This window comes from Polypterus senegalus, chromosome 1, assembly GCF_016835505.1.
Source record: "Polypterus senegalus isolate Bchr_013 chromosome 1, ASM1683550v1, whole genome shotgun sequence".
Lineage (NCBI taxonomy): Eukaryota > Metazoa > Chordata > Cladistia > Polypteriformes > Polypteridae > Polypterus > Polypterus senegalus.
In genome coordinates, this window is record NC_053154.1 from 244007308 (window position 1) to 244024077 (window position 16770).

At 38.8% G+C, this 16770-nt stretch overlaps 1 protein-coding gene and 1 long non-coding RNA gene across 4 annotated transcripts in view; one reads left to right on the forward strand and one right to left on the reverse strand.

Moving 5' to 3' along the window:
• Positions 1-16770, forward strand: part of exoc6 (exocyst complex component 6) — a 200750-nt gene that overhangs the window by 140475 nt on the left and 43505 nt on the right. For 2 of the 3 annotated variants that reach the window (XM_039771011.1, XM_039770996.1), the window contains exons 18-19: positions 4964-5143; positions 5846-5875. In XM_039771011.1, the coding sequence (XP_039626945.1) occupies positions 4964-5143; positions 5846-5875 (210 nt within the window). The remainder of the gene's footprint in view (positions 1-4963; positions 5144-5845; positions 5876-16770) is intronic. The other variant, XM_039771004.1, reaches the window with a different exon arrangement.
• LOC120540378 lies at positions 911-3069 on the reverse strand. The gene is made up of 3 exons (XR_005635802.1): positions 2500-3069; positions 2288-2385; positions 911-2090 (listed from the first exon to the last, which is right to left on the reverse strand). It is a non-coding gene; the product is annotated as an uncharacterized LOC120540378 (long non-coding RNA).

The window sequence follows — 16770 nt, forward strand, 5'->3', positions numbered from 1 at the left end:
TTTGAGTCGAAAGTAACTCCAAACTGCTGACATGTCGGCAAGTCTCACACGCAACAGAAACTCTTATCACGTGATGCATGCGGTAATTATTTTCCGTAATTTTTAAAGGATCAAATTAAATTTTTTATTGCTTCCCGATTTCCGATCCAGTAATTTAGGTCAGGATCGGACCGATACCGATCCAGAATATCGGATCGGCGCATCTCTAATATAAACTTTACAATAACAAAAATCATGACTTACATTTATATATGTTTGCATAGTATCTGCTGCTGTTGATCCGTCTGTCTGCCTGGCTGTCCGTCTGTCTGCATGAATCAACTTGGTTCATAGTGGGCTGTTGAAATTTGGCACACTTATTCTTAAAGAAAAAATCAGGACAGTAAATGTTGAATAAAATGCAATGATGGGTAGTTTTAGTGACATTTGTAACAGTTTTGCCTTAAACTGTTCTCGACAAAATGGCTAAGTCTATACCTCAATTTTATTACAGTGAGTGTAGAAAACCCACTGTCACAGAAGTTAGTGGTTTAGAATGGCAATAGGAACTTCACAGCCACATTTGTGCCTTCTGTATATTTAGCACGTAAAGTTAACCTAAAGTCTGCCAGTGTTTTTGTTGAAATTCATTATACAAGTCACAAATTATTTTTTGTTTGGCTGTTTCCTTGGTGATTTTCACTGGGGGGAGATAGCGAAACTAGCTGAATGGAATCTCTCCTAATTCCTATGTAATCCTCTGTTTTCAGCAGTTGTGCCAGGCTAGCTAAAGGTAGCTGCACTGGAAGAATTAGCTTTAACTGACATTAAATGCAAGTTCACACTGTTTCTGAACTTAGCTAAACCAAACAATTTTGAAGTAGATATAACTCAGTCTGGAAAATGTTTTCTGCAGTAGCAAAAATTAATTAGTCATGTTCTTTATTCTCATTGGAGCATTTTAAATAAAATGTCAGCTTTGAGTTTTAAGTGGTTTCCATTACACGCTGCCCACACTAGAGGAGCACATAAGGGTCAGTAAGAGAAAAATAGTGACTAAGAAAATGGCCCTAAGTGTCTCAAAAATCTCAGAGTGATGCAAATTTGGTCATAGTCTCAGGAATAGGAATAAAAACATTTTATCAATTTTCCAAATTTAGGAAACTATTCCTAACTTCATCAGGCCTCAGTAGAGCTCCTGAGCTTTCCTAACTTGCTAGGAGATGGCATTCAGACAGAAATTGGCACATAAATCCCGGGAAAGGTTGACTGTTTTGGAAGTGCTGAACAACAATGTTCTTGTACAAAGATATCTATCGTACAGAGATGGAATAATTTTCATAACAAATCTTCTACTGCCTGTGCGGTGTTGTGTCCTTTTTTTCCATTGTTAGAGTTGTTTATCTATGTTAATGTAACTTACGTTAACTGTCTGTTGAATTATCTTAGCCTGTGTTATGGTCAATGTGTTTTGCCCAAGAGGCTGGGTCACCTGCCAATCTATATCTAATATAAGCAATATATATAAAAATATAGAGCTTGGTTTGATGGTTGTCCCCTATACTGGGCCTTGTTGGGACTACGTGGTTTGAAGTTCTTTAGGGCTTGGGTCCTAATAATAACATGATTACTCCATCTATGTGGTGATATTATGTCACAACCAACCATTTCTGAATTTTGCACCAAACTTTGAACATCCTTACAATACATGAGGTATTATGCAGATTTATACAGTTCCCCACAGCTTAAAACAAGCTGAATTTATGCAAATTATCATGTAAATAACGATTATTGCCCCAAGTGTAGATGATATGTGAATTGCAAGTGATATCACAGTATCAACACACAGGTGTTCATGATGTAAAGTATTATATTAGCCAGCATTGTAACCCTGAAGATAAGTAGGACCAGATGGATGATAAACAGAAAAATGCCACACAGGTACGCTGAATTCTACATTCCATGAACCCCTGGAACATTACATTCGCATTATACTTTCCAAGCACTGGAAGGTTTAAGAAGGCAGACGGAGACTCCCGGGGCATTGGATAAATAAAGACTCGCAGAAGATAAAGGGTGATTTCACAGAGACAAGGGCATGCCACAGCACTCTGGAAAATAAAACAAAATCAAAGAAATATTACAATTTATTAACTGTCCTTGGAAACATGTATACACAACGTCAGTTAACAACAGGAAGAACTGAGTCATGGCTCAGGTTCGAAGTGTCCATTTAACCTAAAACAAGCACTGGCCCTTTTTCTTTTTCAACACAAACAAAAGAAAACAAAATGCTAACAAGTATTACCCTGAGAGAATGTTTGCTCACAGTTCCCCTGTCAATTTTGCTCTTTGTTTCTCCAGAACTTCATGGTAAAGTCCTGGCACAATAGTTGACCCTTGAACCTGGGTAATAGGAAGTATGTTTCAGTTCTAGACCTTAAATACTGTTATGTTCAACTACATACCTGTACAAGTTGCGAATACTCACCACTGGACTGTGTATTTTAAACTATTTACCTCTTCTGCAGTTTCTTCCTTTTCATGTTGTTTTGATGTCAGCCCTAGAGTGGTAGGCTTGCAGAATAACACTCTTATGACTCTGTTGTGACAGCAAACATCTGTGGGTCCTTACCCAAAGAACTCACTCATAACCTTTAGCAGCTCTTGCTATCTGTGTCAGCTCTTGCCTCCCTTTCTCTCTGTTTTGACAAAACACTCTGCAAACTCTTGCCAAATACCTCCTAAGGATCTCACTAACACTCCTCGTTGTGACAGGAGTTCCTGCAAAACTTTACTGACTGATGAGAGTTCTTTACAGTTCTTTCTGTCTCTTTTTACAACTTACTGTGCAGCTCTTTGGGAAACACCTTATGAGAGGAATGCTCTACAACTCCATTTTCAAAAACAAACTCTTTTTTTGACTGTCTGCCACCTATTGTATGTAGCCTGTTACTCAGTCCAGGAAGTAGCCTGCAACTCCTGCTCACGCCTCCTATCCTTTGCTATAAATTCATCCTCCTCAGCCCATGCTTCTCCACTGGCAAAGAGCCAACTTAAAAATGAGACCTAAACAATATAAAATATTAACTTGTCCCAATTTTGCTGTTTCATTAATTTGTCTACAAAATTACATACTGTATACCATTCTGTGGCATCTGTGGCTTACACACAAGGATACTGATGAAAATTTCATCTTTTTATCTTCATTCCCATTGTTATGATTTTGATGGCTTTTTGTTTTTGTGGTTAATCTAAAGATTTAGAATATGCAAAATTCATTTCTGTGCTCATTTTGTGTTTTTGTTTTCATTTTACCGTTATTTTTTCACATTATAATTTATTTTAATGTATTACCATTTTCTTTCTTATGGACTTGTCCTTTTGAGACTTAGAAAAGTTTATTGTTGTTGTTGGCAGTACATCTGTTGCTACCTCATGAAAAACAGAAATCATGTGTTGTGACATCATTACCACGACAGTATAAAGGTCAGTGTTGCATACTTCATGGTTGTCCAAAATTTTGGATATGAAAACAAATCTCTGCTCAACAGTTTACTTTTTAGATTTAAGGTTAAAGAAATACAGTGTTTTCTGGCATCGAGTTTGGTCAGTGTTTGAGGCTTGGTGAATGATCTAAAAGTGTTTTAGTTTTAACCCCTGCTAGTCATAGGTTACATTTTCATCTCATACTCCTTTTCTCTCAGTCATCATGGTCTGCCAGTTTTCCACTGTTGGTAGAACACCCATTGCTAAGGACAATAACCCTTTAACCTTTTGTGTGCAGAGCTTTGTTGTAGGCCAAAACAGAATTACATGCAGAGACTAACTTTGATCGATCAGGATGAACGTGAATAAAGCGCCTGTAGGACATTTATACACTGTGCAGTTGAGGAATTACAGCTGAGATTTTTCTTTATCTTTGATTGCATTAGGCTGTGCACATGAAGAATTCAAAATATAGCATATTTCAGCCTTCAAATGGCTCTATCAGCTGGAGGGGAGAGACTGTCCTAGTTAGTAGTATTACCGAATAACCTCTCTTGACAATACTTGCAAATTGCATGCTTCTTATAAAGTTTTTGTATCCCTGGAGCATAATAAAAATGAAAAATGAGTCCAAAATGAGCTAAATGTAGACATGGTTAAGAGTACTTTGTATCATAACCTCTACACCATTGTGCCATTTCTGTGGGAATTTAAAAACCTTGTGTTTCCACGCACATGTAACAACAAAATGCATTGCGTCTAAATTCCCAAAGGTGTTTCAAAAAGTGTAAGAAAAAATAAAATCCTAGTATTTACCCATTATGCATCAAGGATATATTGTGATGAAGAATAATGCAATACTATACTGTTTGGATTTTTTTTCTCTCCATTAACTCTAATAGTGACTATGGGACTCATATTGTTCATATTAATAAGAATAGTTCTTGTGTGTTTTTTGTGATCTTTTGCAGCTTTCTTTGCTGGAGGAACACAGCACAAATTTTGTAAAACAATATTTAGTCTTTGTAATTGCCTATAAATTTAATAATATATTTTTAATGTGCTTTGGACTTAGTTAAGATGCCTGCTTTATCAATTAGTTGACCTAGAAGAAATGTTCTTTTTTATATAAAAACATTGCATTTAGTTATTTGAGCAAGACTGTTTCAGTCAACTTCTGTTCACAAACCTGAGACAATCTGCATTGCATTAATATGCACCCCACTTTGTAAAAACTATTGTCTTACCACATCCATGTTGTAGCTTTAGTATTTGAATAAAAGAAGGTTTACAGTTCTGCCTGAGGGCCAAGCTTATTAGGTGGATACGAGTGTCTAAATGGTAAAAAAAATTTTAAAAGAGAATCTTTTTGGCAGACAATAATATAGTTTTAAAAGAGCAGTTTTTGTTGGTGTTCTTAAAACAAAATTTAACCTCTTTAAGCTTTATCTTTTCTTCTTAATTTTAAAATACTAAAACATTATTAATATTTTAGGATGCAAGACATGCAGCTGAAGGAGAAATATACACTAAATTAAACCAAAAGATTGATGAATTTATTCAGCTGGCAGACTATGAATGGACCATGTCAGAATCTGATGGCCGTGCTAGTGGATATTTAATGGATCTCATAAATTTCCTTAGAAGCACATTTCAAGTATTCACACATTTGCCTGTAAGTATACAAAAAAGATTCAATGCTGGCACTAAACAATGTCTCATTTTCTGTTAAATCCATTTTTTGGTATTTTGGATAAACATGCTGCTCATTATTTCTTTTTTTGCCCCTATGAATGATTTTGAATGTGATTTGAGCAGTCTGGTGCCAGATTAATAGAGTTCAGGGGTTTTGTTACTCTTCTCTCCTGTGAGGCATTTCGTATTCTAATGAAAGATATTCAAAGCTCTCCAGCTAGCAGAGTGTTTCAATTAACTACATAGGTGGCTTTTAATCCAGTTAAAAGAATTCCCAGTAGGGGAAAAAGACAATTATACTATTAAGATTGCATTACACTATACTTCTGATCCTGTTTGCAGATTTAACTCATTAGATAAGCAGAGGAAAGGAAGTCTTAAGGTACTGAGCAATGTGTTAATCTAATCTTGAAAATATTTCTGTACAAAATATGATCACTTGGCTATCTCAGAGTTATCCTGTCTTCACACAGTGGCTTTTCAAGATAATTAAGTGTTAGGTTTATTGACGTTTAGAGATTATGTATTATTTAAATGGGCAAATTACTGTTTATAGTTTATAGGCTTTCTTGCACTTAAATCTGTCTTTGGTTTTTAAATTCCTTTCTTTCCATTTATTATTGCCATCCTTTCTTTCCCTGTTTACATTTGGTTTTTCATTTCCTTGCTGGGTTCTACTCAGAATAACAACAATGACCATGCAGCAATGTCGGTAAGTAAATGCTATAAAAAAAGCCAACAAGCATGCCCATTTTAATACTATGAACTGCCTGCAAGCTTATTGCTTTTCCCATCAGGAAGTAGAGTGGGTAGGTTACTTTAATGCTGACAATATTGTACATATCTCTACAGTCACGAATTTGGAACACTTTTAGGTCAGTAACTTCATTCTAAAAATGTTATGCTTTTTACACTACACGATATAAAATCTAGAAAATACATACATTTAATACATTTACATGTAAATAAACATCATATGGTGTGTAAGTGTTTTTGGTCAAGTATTTTTTTAAGATATAAGAGCAACTACATTTAAAACTAGATGTCTGCATCATTACTTATAGTTCCTTTTTTTGATAAAATGCCAGAGCAGAATCAAATAATTCTTTTAGCAGCAACTATACAAAATCTGTGTTGTCCCAAGCATATTCCATCCATAAATGATCTTAGCTCTAAATATTGAAAATGTGACATGTTAGTGCAACTCTTTTTAATTTCTGCACACAATCCATTTTATTCAATAAACTAATGATGTTAAGATGATGGAGTTTAGCATGAATGGTAGTAGATTTTTTCCGTATTCAAGCACACCATATTTTTATGTAATCATAATTCCACTGGTATTTATTAATGCAAGTTTTACCACTAGAATTGATTTACAATTTAAGAAACTGTCCCCCTCATTGTATTCTACAGCTTGGGGGATGGGCTAGCTATAGTTAATTGTCTTAGTGATTGGCAGGTGAAGTTCTAACTCACAGCTGGCAGTGAGTTGCTAGTGGGTAGCAGGATACTTGTCTGTACAAGCAAGATTGAAAATATGTCAATCAAAAGCCAATATAGGTTAGTCAAAGAATGGTCTCACTTACTAATCTCACCAAATGTCACCTCATGCTGTCTTTGATTGGCACAGCCTGGCAGGGAGGGATGGATGAATCTGTCACCGGCTAGTTAATTGTGTTGCTGGTCTTGCCTAACAGCAGGCATTTGACTCTTAAGTGGATCAATGCAAAACAAATTAGCAAATTGTAGTCATATTTCTCATTCAGTAAGCTTTGACTTAGCTGAATACAGTCCATAAATCATATTGACTGACATTCTTCTAAAAGATTAAAGTTTCTTTTCAGAGAAGTAGCAAGGATCTTAAAAAAAAGGCAATTTTTGTGACGGAAAAAAAGAAGTGTGGCATGAAAAGATTAATCTAGTTGACCCTTGTGGGACTTTCCAGGGAGTGAAATGTATCTTTGTTCTAATTATTCTAATATTTAGAAAGGTCTTCTGTGCAGTCAAGAACAGATTTTATATGTCAGATCTTTGAAGAAACTTGTTTTTAAAGAGAACACCTCATTTAAATGCTATGGCAAAAGAGAACTACCTACTAGGTAGTTAGTGCTATTAAATTGAAGAGTGAGACGTGTTATATATTGCTTTATTTATAACTTAAAAGATCTAAGCCAGTTAGCTCACTTTCTGGCTGGAGATTCTTCCCATTTTTATGTAGATTTTCACCTATTTCCTCCCACATCTCAATAACTTGTTAGGTCAATTAGCAACTCCAAATTAGTCCACTACAAGCGTAGTGTTTAAGCCAGGGTTTCATTCCTGCATCCTTTAACTCAGAAAACAGCTACTAAACAATGAAGAAGGGATTTAGTGAAAGGTAATTTAAAAAGTATTGAGTACTGTATATACAGAGCAGAACATGATGTAATATCCTTATTTATTTGTTTTTCTAAATTGTGTGGCAATTAAGGATTTTGAAGAATGTGTTAAGCACAATACTGTATTACATTGTTATCATGGTAGTTTTACAATTAGCTTTTATAAATAGCATTAACAGACAATATCATGTGTTGTTTGTTAAAAACATTGTTTCACCTTTCTTTTAAACACATCTATCATTATTTATCAGGAAAACAAGAGCTTAAAGATTTTGATGTAGATTAAATTAGACACACTTTAAATATATAAAAAATATAGCAGAGTTATAGTTTTAAGTTTATCTGACTCAGTACTACTGATGTTAAATACATATATAGTGTGTATGCTATATTGTAATACGCTGTTGGCTATGCAGATAACTACAAACTATAGAGATGTGGCACATTTTATAATTAAGATGTGCTTTATCTATTAGATTAATCTAACAATATACAACATTGCTTTGTGAACTATATTCATTGTTTGTCTATTCACATGTAAATTACTTTAGTTGTTTTTTTACTTTTTACTAGCCCATCAAAACCCACATACAATTGTCTGTGAGAAGATCATTGATTATATTTAGAGTTTGGCTGTGACCTTTATTTATGCGCATTACAAAGCTTAATTCATCCATTTCATATCTCATATCCGGCGCCGCATCCGAGTGGCAGCCTTTCCAGCAGCTCCGTATATGACTTTATCTTTTTACCTTTTTATCTCTATTTTTCTCTATTTCACTGATCACTTCTACCACTTTCTTTTATGTGGAATTGCTCCCTGGACACTTTTTACTATTTTACTACTTGACATGGATTTTTACACTCCGAGAATCGCCTATTCAAGTAGTCAGCTTAAAGCACTGAGAAGAAATGCTTATGCCGGTGTGGTTCCTTATTTACCTGACGAGGTAAGAAAACGATATCGGGGCAGCCGAGCCGGCGCAAAGATAAAAGATAAGATTAAATCGAGACAACTTAAGAGAAAATGGCGTTATAAACTGTCGGTGCCTTCTGTGATCCTGGGAAATGTGAACTCGCTACCAAATAAGATCGACAAACTGGCTGTGCTGGTGAAAAATGTCAGAACCTACAGAGAATGCAGCTTGCTGTGTTTTAGTGAAACGTGGCTAACAACTACCATCCCAGATGCTAACGTGGAGTTACCCGGGTTTAGCACAGTTAGAGTGGACAGAGACGCAAGTACCTGTGGAAAGAAGAAAGGAGGAGGACTCGCTCTCTATGTCAATACAAAGTGGTGCAACTCAGGACATGTAAACGTTAAAATCTCCAATTGCTGCAGGGACATCGAACCGTTGGCCATAAGTCTGCGCCCCTATTACTTGCCCAGAGAGTTTGGACACGTGATTGCTGTTATTGTTTACATCCCCTCAAGCGAGCGCGAGATGGCGAGTGACATCATCCATTCCGCAGTGGCTAAGTTACAAACGCAGCACCCTGAGGCACTTGTGCTAATCGCTGGAGACTTTAACCATGTAACGCTGGACAAAACATTACCTGCCTTCTCCCAGTATGTGGATTGTAACACTCGGGGAAACAGGACTATCGACCTACTGTATGCAAGCGTTAAAGACGCATACAGCCCACCCCGCTGCTGCGCTTGGGAAAGCAGATCATAACCTGGTTCTGCTTCAGCCTCAATACAAACCAAGAGTGAGGCGCTACCTACAACCACACGCTCATTCAGGAAGTGGTCTCCTGAGGCAGAGCAGGCTCTGAGAGACTGCTTTGGAACTACAGACTGGGATATATTGCTTGGGTCACATAGTGAGAACATTGAAGAGGCTGTTGAATGCACAACTGATTACATCAACTTCTGTATGGACATTGTAGTTCCAGTAAGAACAGTATGCTGCTATGCTAACAACAAGCCATGGGTTACAAGTGACATCAAGGGCCTTTTGAACCAGAAGAAAAGGGCTTTTAAAGGTGGTGATCAGCATGAGCTCAAGCGTGCAGAAGGAACTCGAGTCCAGCTCAGGGCGCGAAAGAGCAGTACAGGAGAAAGCTGGAGCAGAAGTTGCAGAACAACAGCATGAAGGAAGTGTGGGATGGGATGAAGATTATCACTGGCTGCAGCTCAAGCGGGTGCCGCCATCGAGACAGACGTGGAGAGAGCAAACCAAATGAACAACTTCTTTAATAGGTTTGATCACTAACCCACTCTCACCTCGAGTACTGCATCCTCCAACCATCCTTCTGCTGATACCAGCATAGGTGAGACATCCCCACCCACAATTACAGCAGCCCATGTGAGCAGAGAGCTGAAAAGACTTTGTGCCAGCAAAGCAGCGGGTCCAGATGGTGTATCGCCACGACTGCTGAAGGCTGAAGGCATGCGTTGGAACTGGGGAGTCCTCTACAGCGCATCTTCAACCTGAGCCTGGAACAGGGGAGAGTCCCAAGGCTTTGGAAAACATCTTGTATCACTCCTGTCCCAAAGGTATCACGTCCTAGTGAGCTGAATGACTTCCGGCCTGTTGCTCTGACGTCACATCTGATGAAGACCATGGAGCGGCTGCTGCTTCACCACCTGAGGCCACAGGTCCGCCACCCTCGACCCTCTGCAGTTCACATACCAGGAGAAGGTGGGAGGGAGGATGCCATCATCTATATGCTACACGATCCCTCTCCCACCTGGACAGAGGCAGTGGTGCTGTAAGAATTATGTTTTGGACTTCTCTAGCGCCTTCAACACCATCCAACCTCTGCTCCTTAGAGACAAGCTGACTGAGATGGGAGTAGACTCACACCTGGTGGCATGGATTGTGGACTATCTTACAGACAGACCTCAATATGTGCGTCTTGGGAACTGCAGGTCTGACATTGTGTTCAGCAATACAGGGCGCCGAGGGGACTGTACTTTCTCGGTCCTGTTCAATCTATATACATCAGACTTCCAATATGACTCGAGTCCTGCCACGTGCAAAAGTTGCTGATGACACTGCTATTGTGGGCTGCATCAGGTGTGGGCAGGAGGAGGAGTACAGAAAGTTAATCAAAGACTTTGTTAAATGGTGCGACTCAAACCACTTACACCTTAACACCAGCAAGACCAAGGAGCTGGTGGTGGATTTTAGGAGGCCCAGGCCCCTCATGGACCCTGTGATCATCAGAGGTGACTGTGTGCAGAGGGTGCAGACCTATAAATATCTGGGAGTGCAGCTGGATGACAAATTGGACTGGACTGCCAATACTGATGCTCTATGTAAGAAAGGTCAGAGCAGACTATACTTTCTGAGAAGGTTGGCATCCTTCAACATCTGCAGTAAGATGCTGCAGATGTTCTACCAGACGGTTGTGGCGAGTGCCCTCTTCTACGCGATGGTGTGCTGGGGTGGCAGCATAAAGATGAAAGACGTCTCACGCCTGGACAAACTTGTTAAGAAGGCAGGCTCCATTGTAGGAGTAAAGTTGGACGTTTAACATCTGTGGCAGAGCGACGAGCATTAAGCAAACTCCTGGCAATCATGAATAATCCACTGCATCCACTGAACAGTGTCATCTCCAGGCAGAGGAGTAGCTTCAGTGACAGACTTTTGTCACTGTCTTGCTCCACTGACAGACTGAGGAGATCGTTCCTCCCCACACTATGCGACTCTTCAATTCCACCCGGGGGAGTAAATGCTAACATTAATTTTATTTTTATTTTTCATTTTTTCATTTTATTACTATTTAATTTAATATTGTTTCTTTATATCAGTATACTGCTGCTGGATTATGTGAATTTCCCATTGGGATTAATAAAGTATCTATCTATCTATCTATCTATCTATCTATCTATCTATCATCCTATTAGCCTATTTAACTTGAAAGTGTGTTATGATTGGTATGTGCGTAATGAAAAACATTTTTGTGAACACATGTAATACAATTACAAAATAATAGGGATTACAAATCATTAATCTTGTTGCATTATGTACTGATAGGATATCCATATATTTATCTATGTTTATATATAGGATTTTTATAAAATAAGATTCAACATTATAAATAGATGTAAAGCTACAGTATGAGAGGGGAAAACAGTGTATTTTAATGTGTTATTGGGTTATTTGTATTAAGGTGAGAAAAATATTTTTATTTTCATAAAAATGCCAGTGATTGCAATGAATATTACATGAAATAATACACTCAAAAGTACAATATGAGTTTTCATATTTTGATTGTATTTCTTTATTAAATATAATTATTAGCAAAAAGTTAAAAAACAAAACTTATAGAGATTATAGATTTTAAAATGAAAAAGCCAGATGTGTTTAAGGCCCTTAATGCTTTTAACACTAATAAACCCCAAGGCCCAATTGTTGAAAGAAATTAAAATGTTATTTGTAAATATTTATTAAGTATATTCCAGCAATCATTTCACATATGGGAAGTATCTGATGGCTGGAATATTGTGACTCCAGTTCACAAGAACAGAGGTAAAATAGATTTCAGTAATAAAACATGAATAAATCTTGTCTCCATCCTGTTAAAAACTATGGAAACTATAAAAAGAAATCAATTAGAAGCATAGTTAAAATAATATAGTATAGAAAATAACAGAATAGATTCATGAGAGAAATATTCCGTTAGCCAAATCTTTTTGGCTTTTTGAAAAGGCAACTGCAGTAGTAAAAGCAAACTTTAAAACTTAATTTATTTAGACATCCAAAGAGTCTTTGATACAGTACTGCAGTGAAGATTAATTTTGAAACTAAAACCAAGTTATGTCATATGTAACATGCTAACAGGCCAGAGATGAAGAGTACAGAGGAGAATGTTCCACATGGACTGAGGTCATCAGTGGAGTGCGTCATGGTCAGTGCTTGCAACATCACTTTTTCCAGTTTATATTAATGCCACTGATTCTGATGTATTTAATAAAGTTGAAATCTGGACATGGCATTAAATTCGGAAGATTCTGAGGTAACAATTAATACAATTCAAAAAGATCTGGACAATATTTAAACTACTTGCAAAATACAATTTAAATATACAGAAGTTCAAACTGTTATAAGACAAAAGGTAATTATAAATTCAAAAAGGATGATGCTGCCCTGTGTAAGAAAATACAAAGGCAAATATTAAGAGTTGAGGCACTTTATAGGCAAACCCCATATAACTGAATGAAAAAAAAATTCTAGAAAGGCAAAAAGCTTTTAGGTCTTTTCAGACAGGAGTTAAAATAATAACTGAAGCAAAGATGGCAGCGCTGCCTCTTAAGAAGAAGCCAGACTGGAAGGGGCGGGGCCAAGAGATAATAAGTCAGAAGTGGAGTCACTGTGCCCGACAATCACCTGAACTGTAGGAGAAAAAAGGAGGAGACGCCATAGGCAATTGTGCCAACCCTCAACTCGGGTGGAATTACAACTAGATGAGCTTTCAAATTGTCTCCAAATCGCATGACTGTGACAGTGCCCCCCCACTTAGCCCAGACCCGTTGGGTCAGGTGTAAAAAACCTGAGAGTTCATTTACCCTTAAGAGAATGTTAGCATTGACATGGAGGGATGAGACATGTGGATTTGACTCCTTATGTAGGGCCTTCCACTGTAATGGTGCATGGTCCATCAACAGAGTAAACTCACAGCCAGGAGCTTTCCATTCCACAGTGACATACCTGGTTTCCCAGTCCAACAGTTTCCAGCTCAGGAACATTATTAGGTGTCCAACCCCATCAGCACTTTAGCTCAGCACAGCACCTACACCTGTGTCCAAAGTGTCAATTTGAAGGGTGAAATGGAGAGAAAAGTCAGGAGTCATCAATATACAGTAGGTGCCGAAGTGAGGACCTGCTTAAGCTCACAAAATGCAGTTTTGGTTTTCTCAACCCATACCACTATATTAGGGGCACATTTTTTCATGAGATTTATCAAGGGGGTGGCTCTTTTGGATAAGTGGGGGACAAACTGGTGGTAGTACCTTGCTTACCCCAAGAAAGCCTTAACTTGCCTCTTGGTTTGAGGTTGGGGCAAATGCAAGATAGCAGAGACTTTAGAACACTGCAGTCTAACAGATCCCTCTCCCCACCTCTTCCCCAACTGTTTGCCCTTCGTTAGTTCAAGATAACATTTCTTAGGATTAATTTGGAGACAAGCTTCACAAAGTGCTAGAAGAACAGTTTGAACATGTATCACGTGATCTTCCTGTGTGCTGGAATAGATGGCAATGTCTTCAAGGCAGGTGGCACTATAGGTGTGTAGGACCATATCACTCTATCCACCAGACGCTGGAATATAGCAGATGCCCCGTAAAAGCCACTGGGAGGACACTATATTGCCAGTGTCCTCTAGTGGTTCTGAATGAGTTTTTTCCTTGGCAGATTAGGAATTTGCCAGTACCCTTACGTCTTGTCAAGTGTAGTCAAGAATGGGGCTTTTCCAGGTCGCTTGAGGAGTTCATTCACTCAAGGCATCAGATGCAAATCAAATCGTGAAACTTGATCAACTTCACAGAAGTCATTGCAAAAGCATTGACTGCCATCTGGCATTGGGACCAAAATGATGGGACTAGACCAAGGACTAAAACTTTCATCAATCGCACCAAGGTCTAACATTCATCTGATCTCAAGGGCCACTTCTGCTCTTTTTGCTTCCATTAGCCGATAGAAGCATTCCCTGACAACCCATTCCTGAATCTGTCACAATGTCATGTACAGTCAGAGACATCCTGCATGGTTTTTCATCCACAACCTTCTAAAATTAAATTAAAATTTAAATTTTTTCTATCCTATAGATAAAGAGGAAGCATGGCTGTCCAGAGCAAGGGTCTCTTTCCTTCCATGGCTTCAGCAGATTGACATGATAAATAAGCTCAGTTGGCTGATGATTCAGTTGTTTCACCAATTATTCCACTTGCCCTATTCTTTCTTTTATCTCATAGGGTCCTTGCTAATGGGCTACTAATTTATAGTGTGAGGTAGGGTTTCGGGGTGGGGGGGATTGTTGGGAGGAGTGGGGGTCGAGCCTCAGTTATATAAACGGGCTTGTACTGATTATGCACATTCTATATTTTCTTTTAAAATAAGTTGAATTTTATTGAATCTGTTGTGTAACTGTGCGGTATGTTCAAGAATATTGGAAGAAGGGAGTGCCTCAGCTTCCCAAATTTATTTTAGGATGTGTAATAAACCCCGGGGTTGTCTTCCATATACAGTGAGGAACATAAGTATTTGAACACCCTGCGATTTTGCAAGTTCTCCCACTTAGAAATCATGGAGGGGTCTGAAAATCACATTGCAGGTGCATTCCCACTGTGAGAGACAGAATGTAAAAAAAAAATTCAGGAAATCACATTGTATGATTTGTACAGAATTTATTTGTATTGCACTGCTGCACATAATATTTTGAACACTTGAGAAAATCAGTGTTAATATTTGGTACAGAAACCTTTGTTTGCAAATTACAGAGGTCAAACGTTTCCCGTAGTTCTTGACCAGGTTTGCACACACTGCAACAGGGATTTTGGCCCACTCCTCCACAAAGATCTCCTCTAGACTTGTCAGGTTCCGGGGCTGGCGCTGAGCAACATGGAGTTTCAGGTCCCTCCAAAGATTTTCAAATGGATTTAGGTCTGGAGACTGGCTATGCAACTCCAGAAACTTGATATGCTTCTTATGGAGCCAGTCCTTGGTTATCCTGGCTGTGTGCTTCGGGTCATTGTCATGTTGGAAGACCCAGCCACGACCCATCTTCAGTGCTCTGACTGAGGGAAGGAGGTTGTTGCTCAAAATCTCACAATACATGTGAGGACTTCTTTAGGGATGCCAACATGTGAAGAGACCCCTACTAACTCCCAAGCGATCTTTTTCGAATTGGATTGTCTCAAAGTGATAGCCTCAAGGTGTTGTGTAATATAATCCATGAGGATCAGAATGTATTTATTTCCTTGAGCTGAGGGTTCAAGTGGACCTTTGATATCTAATTCTATGCATTCAAATGGTATATCTATGAGGGGTACCAGGGCAAAAGGAGCTCAGCCCTTTCTAGAAATTTGTTGTAATTGATACTCTGGGCAAGAGGCACGAAAACAACAAATCTCCTCGTTTATCCTGGGCCAAAAAAACTGAGTTTAACCCTTTCTAGTATTTTATTGGACCCGAGATGGGCAGCTAAGAGATGGGCGTGAGCCTGCTCACAAACCTGCCACTGTTAGTCTTTTGGGACTAACAACAATGATCTTACCTCTCCCTGGCCCCTGGGGCATGGGATGTGTGGTACATTGCCCATCTACCAAAACTACAGTATTTTTTGCAAATTTCAGGGAATCATCATTCCACTGTTCCCATTTAAATGAACTTGGCAGATGTCTAAACTGAAAGTATAGTTCTGAAAGTGGATCTGGAATGACTTCCCTAGGCAGGGCGTAGTAACATCATCCATGTACAACATCATCCCGTCTCTCACCTCCCATTGGGTGGATTCCATCTTCCGCTGGGATAATTCACCGCGGGGAGAAAACATGGGACGAGGATTCCCGATCCACTGAAAGGCCCATTTCATAACAGGTGGGTTTACTGTTTTTCCACTTTTGCTATAGGGTCAGTCCCACAAAATATAACAGGGTTAGGGGGGATTCCGCACCACATCAAGTATGAGGGAGTGGGTCATACCCCGAAATGTAATCACACAAGATTTGTACCAACAGGCTTCCCCATGTATACATGACAGTTTGGTCCTTCTGGAGCCCCACTTTGTGGAAGCACACTTTGTGAGCAACAATGGAAATGTTACTCCCTGAATCAATCAGTGCAGAGACTTTATAGCCATTTACCTCCATCACACCTGTACATGGAGACAAAACAGGGTTGACAAAAGCACAATACCTTCCTCCCTGGGTCCAGCTACAGTCCATAGGCTTGTCTAACTGAGGGTAGTTGGGAATGATGTGCCCCACCTGCCCACACTTGTAGCAGCAGAAGTAAGAAGATTTCTCCTTAGACCGGGTAGTAGGCTCTGTGTCACGCCTGTGGGGCTCATTTCTTTGGCCACAATCCCGTCAAGATTTTTTGACGATCATCTAGCTGTTCTGAACCCTTGATCTGCATGGACAACAAGAGACATTCAATCATCTCGATCAGAGAATTCATGTTTTTCAACGGTTGTCTGCAGAACTATTGGGCGAGAGACTTGGGGAGCGAACTGATTGAATAATTGCAAGCAGCCATCTCTATGATTTGCTCAG